Source organism: Onychostoma macrolepis, chromosome 16 (genome assembly GCF_012432095.1).
Source record: "Onychostoma macrolepis isolate SWU-2019 chromosome 16, ASM1243209v1, whole genome shotgun sequence".
Lineage (NCBI taxonomy): Eukaryota > Metazoa > Chordata > Actinopteri > Cypriniformes > Cyprinidae > Onychostoma > Onychostoma macrolepis.
In genome coordinates this window covers 30628060-30642233 of record NC_081170.1, presented here as the reverse complement: position 1 = coordinate 30642233, position 14174 = coordinate 30628060, and the positions used below count along the sequence as shown (strand labels likewise).

At 33.7% G+C, this 14174-nt stretch overlaps 1 protein-coding gene across 2 annotated transcripts in view; it reads left to right on the top strand.

Moving 5' to 3' along the window:
- Positions 1–14174, top strand: part of ascc3 (activating signal cointegrator 1 complex subunit 3) — a 236095-nt gene that overhangs the window by 148028 nt on the left and 73893 nt on the right. For both annotated transcript variants that reach the window (XM_058745784.1, XM_058745783.1), the window contains exons 12-13: positions 1330–1506; positions 1616–1687. In XM_058745784.1, coding sequence (XP_058601767.1) covers positions 1330–1506; positions 1616–1687 — 249 coding nt within the window. The remainder of the gene's footprint in view (positions 1–1329; positions 1507–1615; positions 1688–14174) is intronic.

The window sequence follows — 14174 nt, the reverse complement described above, 5'->3', positions numbered from 1 at the left end:
ATATTTTGAATTATTTTTTTTTAATTCAAAAACAAAACAAAAACAATTCTTGTTTTCTTTTTAATTTTAAAGTTGTAGTAATTTTGTTGTGTTTTTGTAATAGTCTTTTATTTTTTTCATTATTATTTTTTATCTATATATAGTTTATATTAGTTTTATTTGAGTTTTAGTAATATTTAAAGTTGCATTAAAAGTTTCAAGTTAAATGATGCCTTGGCAACTAGCCATGTTTACGTTTTTAATGATTTTATTTCAGTTAAATTTTTTTTTTTTTTTCATGGTTTTAGTTTGTTTTAATTTTAATTTTAGGTTTAGTTAATGGTAATAATCCTGAGCTGTAAACCAGTTTTAGTCTAATTCTAAGGCAGCATTGCATTTGTGAAAATGTGAAAAATTCAAGATGGAGTAAGATGTGAGGGAAATTACAATTTTAAATATATTTATATTCCATTAATTACTGAAAATATTTGTAAAAATATAACTATATAAAAATGTGGTTTATTTTTAATACATTTTACCTTGGTTTACCTTGGTGCATATTCTTTTTTTGTTGTTTGTTGTTGTTGAATATATTTGTTTATTTTATTTATTTTGCATTTATTTATTTTATGCTTAATGTGAGGTCACATTAGCAAAATTTTGGGGTCATTTTGCAGCTTCATTGTCTGTTGTCAGTAGTGAGACTCGTTTAGCTGTACACGTAAAAACTGTGTATCGTATTGGCGTTTCGTCCAGATGGATCCGGCGTTTTGGGAGCGTGAAACCGCTGTTTTTTGAAACTGGGTCCCAGAGTGGATAAATCTGAAAACGACACCTTTGTGTTTTCGTGTGTACAGCCAATCTGTATATTTTGTGAAATGATGATGTCCTGACCCCACGTCTCGCCACTAGTCCCATAACAGCAACAACAACATGAACAAACACTGAACAATTGTCCTTTTATTAACTAACATTAACACAGATTAATAAATGTATTGTTCCATGTCCGTTTGTATACAGCGTGCAAGGTTTATGCGCATAGTCCAAGTCTTCTCTGTTTTTAGTGTATCTCTGTGGCAGAATTACAGCGCCACATACTGGTCTGGCATGTATACTACATTGTTTTGTGTCGGTTTCGTGTGTGTACAGATATTTCTTGAAAAGATCAGATAGGGAAAGCTCTGACTTCGTGTGGATGTGTAGCAATGTATTAAATCACAGCTCACACAGAAATCACTTTCAAATGAGCATCTTTTTGATGGTCAAAGTGGCAAGTTTGCGTGAAAAACACAATGCGAAATTCCTGATAATTCCTGATACACTCAAAACCATGTATCCATCTTTCTCTAGGTGGAGTCGACCCAGAGCATGATTCGCATACTTGGTCTCTCAGCAACTCTGCCAAATTACTTGGATGTGGCGTCTTTCCTGCATGTGAACCCTTTCATTGGATTGTTCTACTTTGACAGTCGTTTTCGTCCTGTTCCACTTGGCCAGAGCTTTGTTGGCATCAAGACTACAAATAAGGTACCCAGCAGCCAAGAATTCTCAAGCTATGCCAAATACAATGAATTTTTCAATCATGTTTCAGTCAGAAATATGAAATGCCTTTATAATTGTTGTATTCTCGTCACAGGTCCAGCAGCTTCATGACATGGAGGAGGTTTGTTATGAGAAGATCCTGAAGCAGATCAGAGCGGGTCACCAGGTAATGTCATTGTCTGCTGAAGATCTTTTTGTCATCTAGCAGACTGTTTATATAAATTATGACTGGAGTGTGGGGTTGTGGGGAGGTGTCAAGGACACAAAGGAGGTTGGATTGTGATCTCACTCAGTCCAGTTCCTGTGTCACCCTGAATTAGATCTAAAGTCGTCTGCCTCCAAACAAAAGATCCTGTGCACCAAGAATGAGCAAGACCAACACAATCCTAACCCAGTGGTGACTCTCTCTTTTAAAGGCATGATGAAATGGAAATAGCAACATATCTTTTCAATAGAGCTAACCTTAATGTAATTGCACTGTATTTTTTTTTTCTTTTTTTTTTTACTGCAAATTTAAGTTCAATCTGTTTCTTGAACAAGGTTTTATCCATTAGTTGTTGATGGGATCTTGAGACGTGGGCATCGTGTTTAAAATCGGAAACAGATGAACAATGACTTTGCAGTGAAGGCATTAAAGAGGGCTAAGTTATTAGAAAGGTCCTGTATACATCACCTGAGAGAGGTCTGTCGTTTTACTGAAAGATGGAGAAATGATATTTTGATTAAAAATTAAAAGGTCATTAAAAATAATAATAAATAAATATCCATGTGCATGTTTTAAAAATTCACAATAAGATCAGTAACACGTTTTGGTTCAATTTCTCCATTGACAGTAGTTCCAAAAAAGCCACATCAGAACTATTGTGCCTTTCCAAGCAGCACGCAGCGGTGTTTCATTACTGAATGAATCTTTGTTTTTTAACAAATCAAGTGAGCCAATGATTCAGTGACTCATTCATAAAGATAGTCACTTGCTTAGTTTCTGAATAAATCAGCTGTTTGAACAAATCGGTTGAATGAATGACTGAACAATTTACTCATTAAGATAGTGACTTGTCACCTCCTACTGGCATCTTGTAGCCTCAAAAATTTATGAGGAATAAATAACTATGACGAATATAATATTTAATTATAAAAATACTTGTTTTTTTTTTTTAATGTCTGTTCAATGCTTTTCTTATTTAACACAATAATGATCATAAATTATTTTTGGGGGGTAATTTCTCGGCCCAAACTGGTGTGCTATATCATCAAAATAAGTTGAGCGATTTGAACAAATCTATAAATTCAACTTGAACAAGTTGGTTTAATGTAATTTAAGTTGAAATGACTTACACAACCAAGTTGATTATTCTTAAAAATGTAAAAATATTTGTATTTATAATATCAAATGTCTTTATAAAAATGGATTACAGTGTCCCAGGATGTAAAATATTAGTTCTTTAGCAGGAATAATATGAATGGAATAGTTCACCTACTCCAAACACATAAGATGTTTTCATTCGTGAAACACCAGGATGAAGGATGAGAGGATGATAATTCTAATTGTCAAGCTCCAAAAAGCACGTAAAAGTAATATAATATAATTTGTTTCCTCTTACCTGAAACCCCCAGCCTCTACCCGCAAATCCTGAGACTCCCACCCCTCTTCCTAATCGACACCATAAACCTCACCTTATTACAGATCTCAATCCTACAGAAGAAATCAACACACGTTGGCGATTGGTTCAGTAACTAAAAACAACAATGTGAGAAATGTGTCCAAGCTGGGGTTGTTATTTCTAGAGGACAGAGTGACAGTGGTACGGGACGTGGTGACCTCATTGTGGAGCTGCGCCGCGTGTTGCTCATTTTCACATGTCCACATGCTGTATGTATCGCTGTCTTTGATCTGTGCACCTGATCGTCATTTGTCTTTTTGAGTATGTTCAGGAAGTGTCTTTTCAAGGAGAAACACAATGAAAGGCCGTGAGCAAGGCCTTCTTGGGAAGGTTTAGCGGTTTAATTGAAAATCATCATTCCTGTATTCCAGCGCTGAAGGTCACAGGCTCTGCGGTAGCTGTGGTATATTGTGCCCTGTGCCTCGTCCTGAACTCAATTTCTAAATCTCATAAATCTCCAAACAATCCCACTCTTACCACCACATAACCTCCCACCTTGCAAATGCTCTGTGTGTCTCACGCTCCCGTCTTCTGTTTGATTTACTTGTGTTTTTTTTTTTTTTTTGGTGTGGTTTTTAGTTTCTGTCCATATTCTTTTTTGCTCTAAAGGCTACATGAGTTATACATTTAACTGTATGTCCTGGTTGTGCAGTTTATATGGTCTAACCTAATCTCACACTGTCCACCGGTTTAGAGGACCTTCAGGATTGTAGTTAAAGGACTTGCCACATACAGCGACCCAAAAAAAGTATTTGGACACGAATACAACACTTAAAATTTCTAAATGCCATTGCATTAGATAACATGATTTCATATAATGTGATATTTTATTTGAGATAGCACTTGAAAAATGAATAAATAAATACATACATACATACATACATAATAGTAAGGTTTTAAGTGAGAAAACAATATACTGTCACATGGTTTAAACATCAAGTAATCCACCTAGTGACAATTATTTTCCCAAAAAATAAATAAATAAATAAATATTTTCAAGGTAAAAAGAAATGATTAATTATTAGATTTTAAGTATTATATACATAATACATAGATATAACAATGACTATGCTCCCCCCAAATATATATATTTTTTTATTTAACCTTTATTTAACCAGAAAAGACTCTCTGAGATTAAAAATCTCTTTCACAGGAGTGTCCTGGCCAAAATGGGCAGCAATACATCAGTTACATCACAAAATATTACAACACAAACAGACTAGAGACACTTAAAAACAGTTACATATCATTGAGTCAATTTCCATTTGCCGAGTAACTGGTAACTGTTTTAAAATGATCCAAAGACAGCAAATTTTGTAATTTCAATTTCGATTGCAGAAGGTTCCAGTCAGTCGGAGCAGCGTACATAAAAGCCTTTTTACCTAATTCAGATCGAACAAAAGGAACAGAGAGGGTATAACAATTTTGTGAGCGAAGGAAGTATTTCTCAACAATTTTCTGTTTTATAAGACAGCAGAGATATGAGGGCAACATCCCCAGAATGGCTTTATAGATAATTAAATACCAGTGCATTTTTCTTCTGATAGGCAAAGAAGACCAACCTACTCTGATATACAATATACAGTGATATGTTGAGGGTTTACAATCTGATATAAATCTCAGATTTCTCTAGCACCATGATAAACAGCATCTAAAGAGGAGAGAAGATATGATGGTGCGAACTGATACACTACATCACCATAGTCGAGCACGGGTAGAAAATTAGTAGTAACCAATTTCTTTCGTACATTGAATGAGAAACAAAACTTGTTCCTAAAATAAAACCCAAGCTTAATTTTCCATTTTTTTCTTCAGTTGAGTAATGTGAGAGCTAAAAGATAGTACATCGTCCACAATAATGCCAAGATACTTGTACTCTCTTACTAATTCGATCACGGTACCTTGAAGGGTCTGAAGAGAAGATAAATTATTATAATTTTTTGGACCCGAGAACAACATATACTTGGTTTTATCAACATTCAGAACAAGTTTTAGGTTGTAAATCCGTGATTGGATAACATCAAAGGCTGGCTGGAGCTTAAAAAGGGCTTGTTGTCCAGAAGAAGCACTACAATACATGACAGAGTCATCTGCATAGAAATAAAAGTTGGCATCCTGAAAGTCGTAATCAAGACAGTTTATATAAATGGTAAAGAGAGGGGGACCCAGCACAGATCCTTGGGGAACACCTTTGGCAATCACCAATGAATCAGATAATTTACCCTCAGCTTGTACACACTGAGTTCTTCCACTTAAATAGTTTTTAAACAAGGAAATAACATCACTTGAAAAACCAACACTCTTCAATCTATGCAGCAATATTTCATGATCCACTGTATCAAAAGCCTTTGATAAGTCAATAAAAAGAGAAGCACAGAAATCACCATTATCAATCGAGCCCACAATATCATTTAGAACTTTCAAAGCAGCTGTTGTAGTACTGTTTTTTTTTTACGAAACCCAGATTGATATATTAAGTAATAGATTTAGTACATTAAATTTTTTTCATTTAATTCAAAAAAATAATACATTTTAGAGGTGTATTCAAGACATTGTACAAGCTCCATATAATTATTATTAATTGACTTTTATTTATTTATTTATTTTAAAAGAAGAGTCTTTGTGTAGCAGCTTGCCACATTAATAAAAAAAATCAGTTTATAACTGGTCACAGGTTGGTGTATATACAACTGTATTTCAACAGCTTCTAAAATGTCTCTTTCAGTCAGATTTCAGAGATGGAACTATTAATGCTTTAGCAGCTATTGTAACTGGGTTAATGTTCCCAACCCTTACGATTAGGGAAAAAATCAGTTCTTTTGAAAGAGCCATGATTTAATGTGCTCCAACCATTAAATTGAATTTCGAACTAAATGCTAAATCATTTATAAGTGAAATGGGATGAGATTTGGTGAGTTGAAACTGAAGAGATGGCAGGCTTTCTCTTTCCGGTGCAGCACCAGAGCAGTGTACAGTGGGGAGCGTCTCTCTCAGCTTGATATTAAATTGTCAGAAGTGGCTGTGACATATATTAATTTCATGTGGGAGCATGATGGATTGAATTTTCTTTATGAAATGCCCCCTTAGCCCCCCTGTCGGGCCAGTGGTTGGCAGACACGAGGCAGATGGAACTTTAATACGCTTACGGAGGCAGCAGTTACTGTAGACTGTGCTTTCTCGCAGCTTTGCAATGATGAAAAAAGTCTAATAAATAATATTTGCCGAGGAGGTCTCTATGGATCTTTGTAGGACTACTCTGTGCCGTCTGAGAGAGTCTGAATATAAAGGAATGCCGGAGAGAGATGGAATTCAATCTCCATGCATACGTTGACAAGATGAATAGTTTGAGTGATTGTATCTGTGTGTGCGAATTCAAGTTTCACAAACTCAAGTGGCATGCAAATGGACAAAAGAAGATGAACTGAGTGCAGATTAGATTTCCATCTCCATTTCTTGTTCGATGTCATCGTAATGCAAGTTCATTGATGCTGGTCACTGAGAGGTAGTTAGTTCATCTTTGGCAAGTAATGATCTATTTGATCCTGTCCGTTGTGTCTCTTAAGACTATTGTGGAAGTTTTGAGAAAGGAAATGAAATATGAAAGCTTTGCGAGCAAACACAAAAGCATTTAAAAAGCATAGGCCTATATGTGTGTGTGTGTGTGTGTGTGTGTGTGTGTGTGCACATTTTTGTAACATATGAGGACACAAATTTGTATAATGACATGGGTATGACATAGGTATTACAAGGAGAAAGTGACTTATGAGGACATTACCCCATTACCCATTTTTCAAAACGCTTATAAATCATACAGAGTGAGTTTTTTTGAGAAAGTAAAAATGCATAAAGTTTCCTGTAAGGGGTAGGTTTAGGTGTAAGGTTGGTATAAACGTGTGTGTGTGTGTGTGTGTGTGTGTGTGTGTGTTTGTGTGAATGAATGAATGAATGAATGAATGAATCTTCTGTATTTATTATTATTATTACTTATAATATTTATTTATTTTATTTTATTTTATTTTTTTAAATTATTGGATAATGTCCTGGCAGAACATTTATTTTAGTATAAAATGTAATTTTTACCTTCTAGCCTGTTACTCTTTTGATTGTATTCTGCAGACTGAAAAGGTCCCTTAGAGTAAATTAAATTGGCTCAATCAAATCTGGGCAAATTGAGTGCTAATCATAGATCCAGTCACAACTAACAAAGCTTATTGGCAATTTAAAATGTTATCGTCCAGTGTAGGGATATGCCGGTATCAAATTTTCATGTTCAGGATCCATGCTTTCAATCTGTATGATAAACTGTTTAATTCAGAAGATAGGCTACCTAAACTCAAGGCATATAATAATTGTAACGTGTTGAAACATATTAATAAACATAACCGAATGACTTCACTTATTAACATAACAGTCCGCCGATTAGCATGAATCAACTGCTCATAAGGCTAGGACATTTCCGTTTAAAAAAATGGAACCCCTAAAGGGAATAGATACGAGATGGGAGGAAAAATACTTCAATATTTTCTGTCGCAATTATATCGTTGGGTAATTATATGGTATATAAACTGCAGGCATTGAAATCACTTATGAAGACAAGTTTGTTTTTTACTTTCACTTTCGAGATTCGCGATCACACTTACGGAGTAGTATTTACCACACATTTTAGATTAGATTAGATCTTTGTCAGTGGTGCTCAGGATCTGCAAATCATTCGCCATCATCTTATCAGTCATCTCTACTTACTCTGTTTATGTGGTAAGTGAAATGTTATGTACTGTAACGTAACAGGCTACCGCTAGCAAACGGCTAACCATATCCCTTTAGAGGCTCTGTAGAACGCGTTATTTGTTTTCCGCACCATCTGAATATGGATGTAATACCTCAGTACCGATACTAAATCGATACCATAGGTGACAAATAACAAGCTTCAAAATTTAAGTGAATTGAAAAAATTGTATTAAAATAATAATTATTATCGTTCACCTTTGTTATCTGTTTTGTGTGCAGAGTAATGCCATATTTCACTTCTACTGTTCTCTTTATTTATTCATTTCAGGCGTGTTGATAGAGTTTGATCTGTTTGATCCATCGTGTTGTTCTGTTGTCACATTTACTGCACTGCCACCTACAGGTGCACTTCGCAACAGCAGCATATGAAATACCGAATTGAGCAAAATTATGATATTGTACCGGTTGAAACGTACGTTATTTGCAGCGCCACCCTCTGCTTACATGAACGCGTCACCACCGCATCAGCACGGAAAACATGGGCAAATTTTTTGAGACAATAATCACGCAACCTATTTGATATTCTATAATTAAATCAACTAATCGAATATTCGAAAATCATGGCCCACCCCTACCGAATACCGGCACATGTCTAGTCCAGTGTGATGGTAAATAGGCTTTCCAACTAATATAAATATTTACAAAGTATAATAGTAGTAAACTTATCTCTCACTCACCTGTCCTGCATTGTCCCGCAAAATCACATCTATGTCACAATCGCTGTTGCGATTCGTCGATTTTATTCGACTATTCGATTTTTAAAAATCCTCGACTTCATTTTGCTTGCTTCGACTAACCGGCAAAATACCGGAAGTAGCGCATTTCACGGACGAGAATCCATAAAACACATTATTAGACTGTTTTCCAAGGTTGCATGATATATTAAACCCATTTTAAAATCATAATTAAGCATAATTAATCAAATAATTATATGCGATGCGTTCTAATACAGGTTAAGTACGTGTGTCACACAGCGGCTTCATTCACAGTAGTTCCACAGGAACTGTTACCATTTACATTTGAACTCCATCTCTGCATGTTGTTGTGAGTTTGGGTTTTTTAATAACGTTCATCTAGGAACGCAACGTGCGCCATTTCATCAGATTTGTAAGGTAAATCATTTATAAACCTACGCAAACACAGGAGAATACATCGCGCTTTCAAAATAAAAGCTCAAACCCTCACTCTGAGTTTACACGTTTTGATGTCCACATATTAATTTAATTACAGTGGCTATGGTATTTCTGTCCTAAAGAAATGGCCAAATATTAAGATTAAGTGGACATTTGAATTAAATGGTGCTTGGTCAATATTAAACAAGGATTAGATCGCACAGTAACATGTAAAAACAATCGTCAGGCCGTTGGCGCTCCCTGCAGTTGCTAGTTGTAATGCGTAATGTACATTAGCTCTATTGTTTATAATACATTATGTATTTTAACAGTTTTGTTCAATAAAACCATATGATTTCTTTCTTTTGATACTTTGCCTCATTTGCCTCATTGCTATTATATATGTATTTTAAGTAATTTAAAATGTTGTTATTTACTTGCATCTATTTTTATTACCACAAAAAAAAAAAAAATACTAATTATAATTATTTGGCCCTATGAAATCAGTTTTATTTCCAAATTCCATTTTTTCCATTTTTCTATACTCTGTTTTAATGGTTAAATTAAATTGTATTATTCAAAAAGCCTGTCTAATTAATTGAGTTTTACAGCTTTATCTTTACCAAATTCAGTTTTCCATTATTTTCTGGATTCCATTTTAATGGTTCTATTAAATTTTAATAATCAAAAGCATCTCCAATTAATTGATTTTATTTATTTTTATTTTTATTTTTTTATTTTTTTAATTCTTAACTTTTTTTTTTCCAGAAATACCACACACTTACATTTTTCTCCTAAATAAATTCTGGCAAATAATATTTTTGGTAAACACTCCACTTACTATACTTACTATTTTTTTTGATAGACTGGAACACGTGGATATGTTGTCATTCTTACACTATAATACTGAACTTTGATTTCAGTGATTTGGACTATGAGATGGACACTTGCTTCTTGCATTCTGTTGCACTTTACTTTTGCTTTAAAAAAAAGGATTTCATAGAAATTTGGATTTCATTTGGTTTAATAAAATATTCTTAAGTAAAATTGTTGATTTATTTATTTTTTTTGTGGGAAATTAATAGTTTAGATTAATCGATAAATTAGTCGATAGATTAATCAAAATAAAAATAGTCATTAGTGGCAGCCCTAATGCCTTGCAACAGAGCAATAACCAGGTGGTCACCCTAGTGCCCAGTGAGTCCATACTGTATGAGAAAAGTTGGGATTGAGAACGCGTTGCATGAAAAAGTACAGTATGGGAGTTATTTCAGGAAGAGAGGTATTTCTGTAGGATCAACAATAAAACACCCTGCGGCCAGGATATATTATTGAAAAGAACACTGAAGTAAAGTCAGACAATGCCAAATAAATCCTTCATGCCTCTCATTGTCATGTATTGTTCTTTTATGACTTTTCTTCTTTGTCACAGCGATCAGCTCATTAAATCTGTTTTCTAAAGAGTGGTTCCACATCCTTCCAGCCCCAAACAGCCCCAGTAACCACATTTTCCTTCCCCTCTCTCTCACTCTCGCTGTGCTCTGAGGAAGAGCAGATTGCGGTGAGCGCTGGTGAGAAACATGTTGGCAGGTGGTCAAGGACATGTTTGTGTTTTTTGGAAGGCTGTTCTTAAATTAGCAATCATGAATTAATTAGCTACCAATTATCCACAGGCCCAAACAATTGTGATGAATGCCAAAGTGCTGGCTCTGTTTCCAGGTACTGACCGTGGCAAAATACAGCCCAAAACAAACAGAACAACAGCGCTCAGCACATCTACACAGAGCAATTCAGTGTGGCACAGAAAATCACTTCTCCTCTGGCTTCAAACACTCATTGTGGCATGTCTGGAGTGGTGCTCATTTGTTTAGTCAAATGCACATTACTGAGAACTTAATCTTCTTTTATTTGTCTTATTTTATTTTATTTATTTATTTCTTTTGCATTTATTATTATCATTTTTTTTCCCTTGGTCATAGTAATAGTAATTAGATGACTTGTGCGTTAACAGAATAAAATAAATAAATAAATCTCATCAGATCATTAAATCCTGATTATTGTTATTACTCTCATTCTTTTCCAATTTTGTTCTCACCAGTATTTAAAAAATTAAATAAAATAAATATTAGCTTTGGGTCATTAAATTAGTCAAAAGAATAAAACAATGTAATAATAATAATAATACGTAATAATGCGTATTTATAATATGTATGCATATATGTAAAATATTTCAGTGTAATGTTTGTTTGTTTAATTGTTTTATTATAAATTTTTAGCATAATGCCAGTAAATATTTCATTTGATTAAAGGAAGAAACCAAATTTAATTTGTTTATTTATTGGTTTAACCTTTATTTAACCAGGCAAGTTAATTAAGAGCAAGATTAATATCTCCTGAGCAACATACAAACATGTATTACAATACATAAAACACATAAAAGAAACAAAGAAAATCTCAGTTAAAACACTTACAGGTTGAGGTCAGAGCACTTACTAGTAATTTTTGAAATGCACATACTGGAATAATTGTCTGTAATTTCAATAACTTTTGTAGCACATTCCAATCATTTGGGGCAGTAAATTCAAAAGCGAATAATAAGCACATAAATATTTAACAAAAGTACTTTTGAAGACATGTTACATTTTTTGTGAGAATTGTATTTTTGTTATTGTTATGGAAGAGCTAAGCAAAATGAAAAATATATAATGCATTTCATTTTTATTGATTTTATTTATTTATTGAATGTTTAATTTAGATTAAATGTTTTCTGTTTGCGATCAAAAACAGAAAAATTACTAATTGAAATCATTGAAATTGATAATCATATTTTTATTTACATGGATAGTTCCTTCAAAACGAAAAATTATATTATTTACTCAGCCTCATGTCATTTTAAACCAATATGACTTTTGTGTTGAAGATTGCTGGTAACCAAAATTGACATCCACTGTATGGACCAAAAAATCTCAAAATATATTTTTGTATGTTGCACAGTAGAGAAAAAGTAAACTCTGTAGGGAATTAATATTTTTATAATATTATGTGCATCAAGAACACTAGGTCAGATTTATTTATTTTTCTCCTCCTCTAGTGTCTCTCACACTGTCAGTTCTTTCAGTTAAAGGACAGTAAGAACAGAGAGAGAGAGAGAGAGGGAGGTCTTTTTGCCTTCTCATAACTGTCTTGTTTTTCTGTTATTGATTGTTTTTGTCTGGCGTATTGACTGCTTTGCAAGGGCAGCCTGAGTGTAATAGGAAAATTACAACCCTCTTTTGTCCTTTGACTAATATGGCACATAGACGCCGCTCTGCCCTTCTGCACTTCTGATGTGCTCACTGTGGATGGGGCTTCGGCATTGTCAGTCTGAGAGAGAACAATCCAGAACTTAGAGGCCAGATGTACTGGTTCACTTTTGCATGTAATAGACCCAGCATAATACTGAGTTTGTAAGGAAGGAAAAAATTTTTTATCAGTATGTTGCATTCAGTACTGAAACACACAGTATTAATAAGCAGTTCAATGCAGTGGCAAGGCCAGGAAAGTGGGTTCATCATGTGAAATAGCATGTAATTTTAATATAAAACAAAGTCTCAGCTTTCAAAATCAGTTTTATAACGAAACACAAATTATGTGTCTTACAATAATGTGATTTTCAAGATCTTTAATGTGGTGTGACAGATCGCTGTATTTATGTGAATCAATTTATTAAATTACTGTGAAAATTCCACCACCTACTCCGCAAAAACGTCTGTGGCTTCCAAACTTTCATTCCTCACATAGTCTGTTTAATTAAACAGCAATAAAACGTTCTAAAGGTTGAAGTGGACTTACGTTATTAACTTACGTTATATTGTTGTCTTTTCTGCTGTAAACTTAAACTGTTTTATTCATGGTATACTGTAAATGAGGACATAATATTTAACGTCTTCCACGCATTATTTTTAGCGCGCCAGCCAACCAGTAATCACAACAATTTTGTGCTTTGTTGCTTTTACACACAGCTCAGCTTTCAAATTCTGTCAGTTTTATAGCGAAATACAAATTATAAATGTGTTTTTGCTCTTTATTTCAAGTTTATCGCAAGATATAAAGTGAAGGAACATCATAAGGCATGAAAAAAAAAAAATTTCCCAGGCCAATTTATAATGAAAATAATGTCTCGTCGTTCGTTATTGTAATCAGAAAGATGATTTACTCACATGCCGCTTGACAGACACATTATTGCAATATAGCCTACGTATTGTTTGTATTTCGCTATAAAACTGACAGATTTTGAAAACTGAGATTTGGAATATCTCCCGGTGCTCCCAATCCGGGCCATTTGCATGAGCAAAAGACTAGAATAGCCTGTCTCAAAATATTATAACTATAATCTTTATTCTCGAAACATTTAGACTTTATTCTTAAAACATTTAGACTTTATTCTTAAAACATTTCGACTTTAATCTCAAACATTTCGACTTTAATCTCAAACATTTCGACTTTAATCTCAAACATTTCGACTTTAATCTCGAAACATTTTGACTTTAATCTCGAAACATTTTGACTTTATTCTCGTAATATTTCGACTTTATTCTCATATTACGACTTTAATCTCGTAATTAATTTTTTTTTTTTACATTTTTTAATGTGCCACTAAAACGCTGTCATATTACAGTATGATTATACATGCAAGTACTGAGTAATATTAAATAACTACATGCACTTACTATATGGTTAGGATTAGGATTTGGCCTAGGGTTGTGCATGTAATTATGCATAATTTATTGTTATTATAATAGTAAGTACATGTAACGTGTAACAAGGACACCTTAAAATAAAGTGTTACCCGCTGTTGTTGTGTAAATGAAAGGCCAAAATGCATAAAAAGTGTTTTGTTTTTAAATGGTGTCATGTAAATTGCTCATTAGATCAAAATCATAACCCATTAATTTTCAACCAAACTTCTTTACCTCATTTTAAGTGATTTCATCCACAGGAAGGAACCACATCATGAAACAGTAATTCTGGCCAAATTCATAGACATTACAGATTGAAATTAAAGCCATCAAAGCATCAGACTTTTTCAACAACTGAAGTTTTCATTATCGAA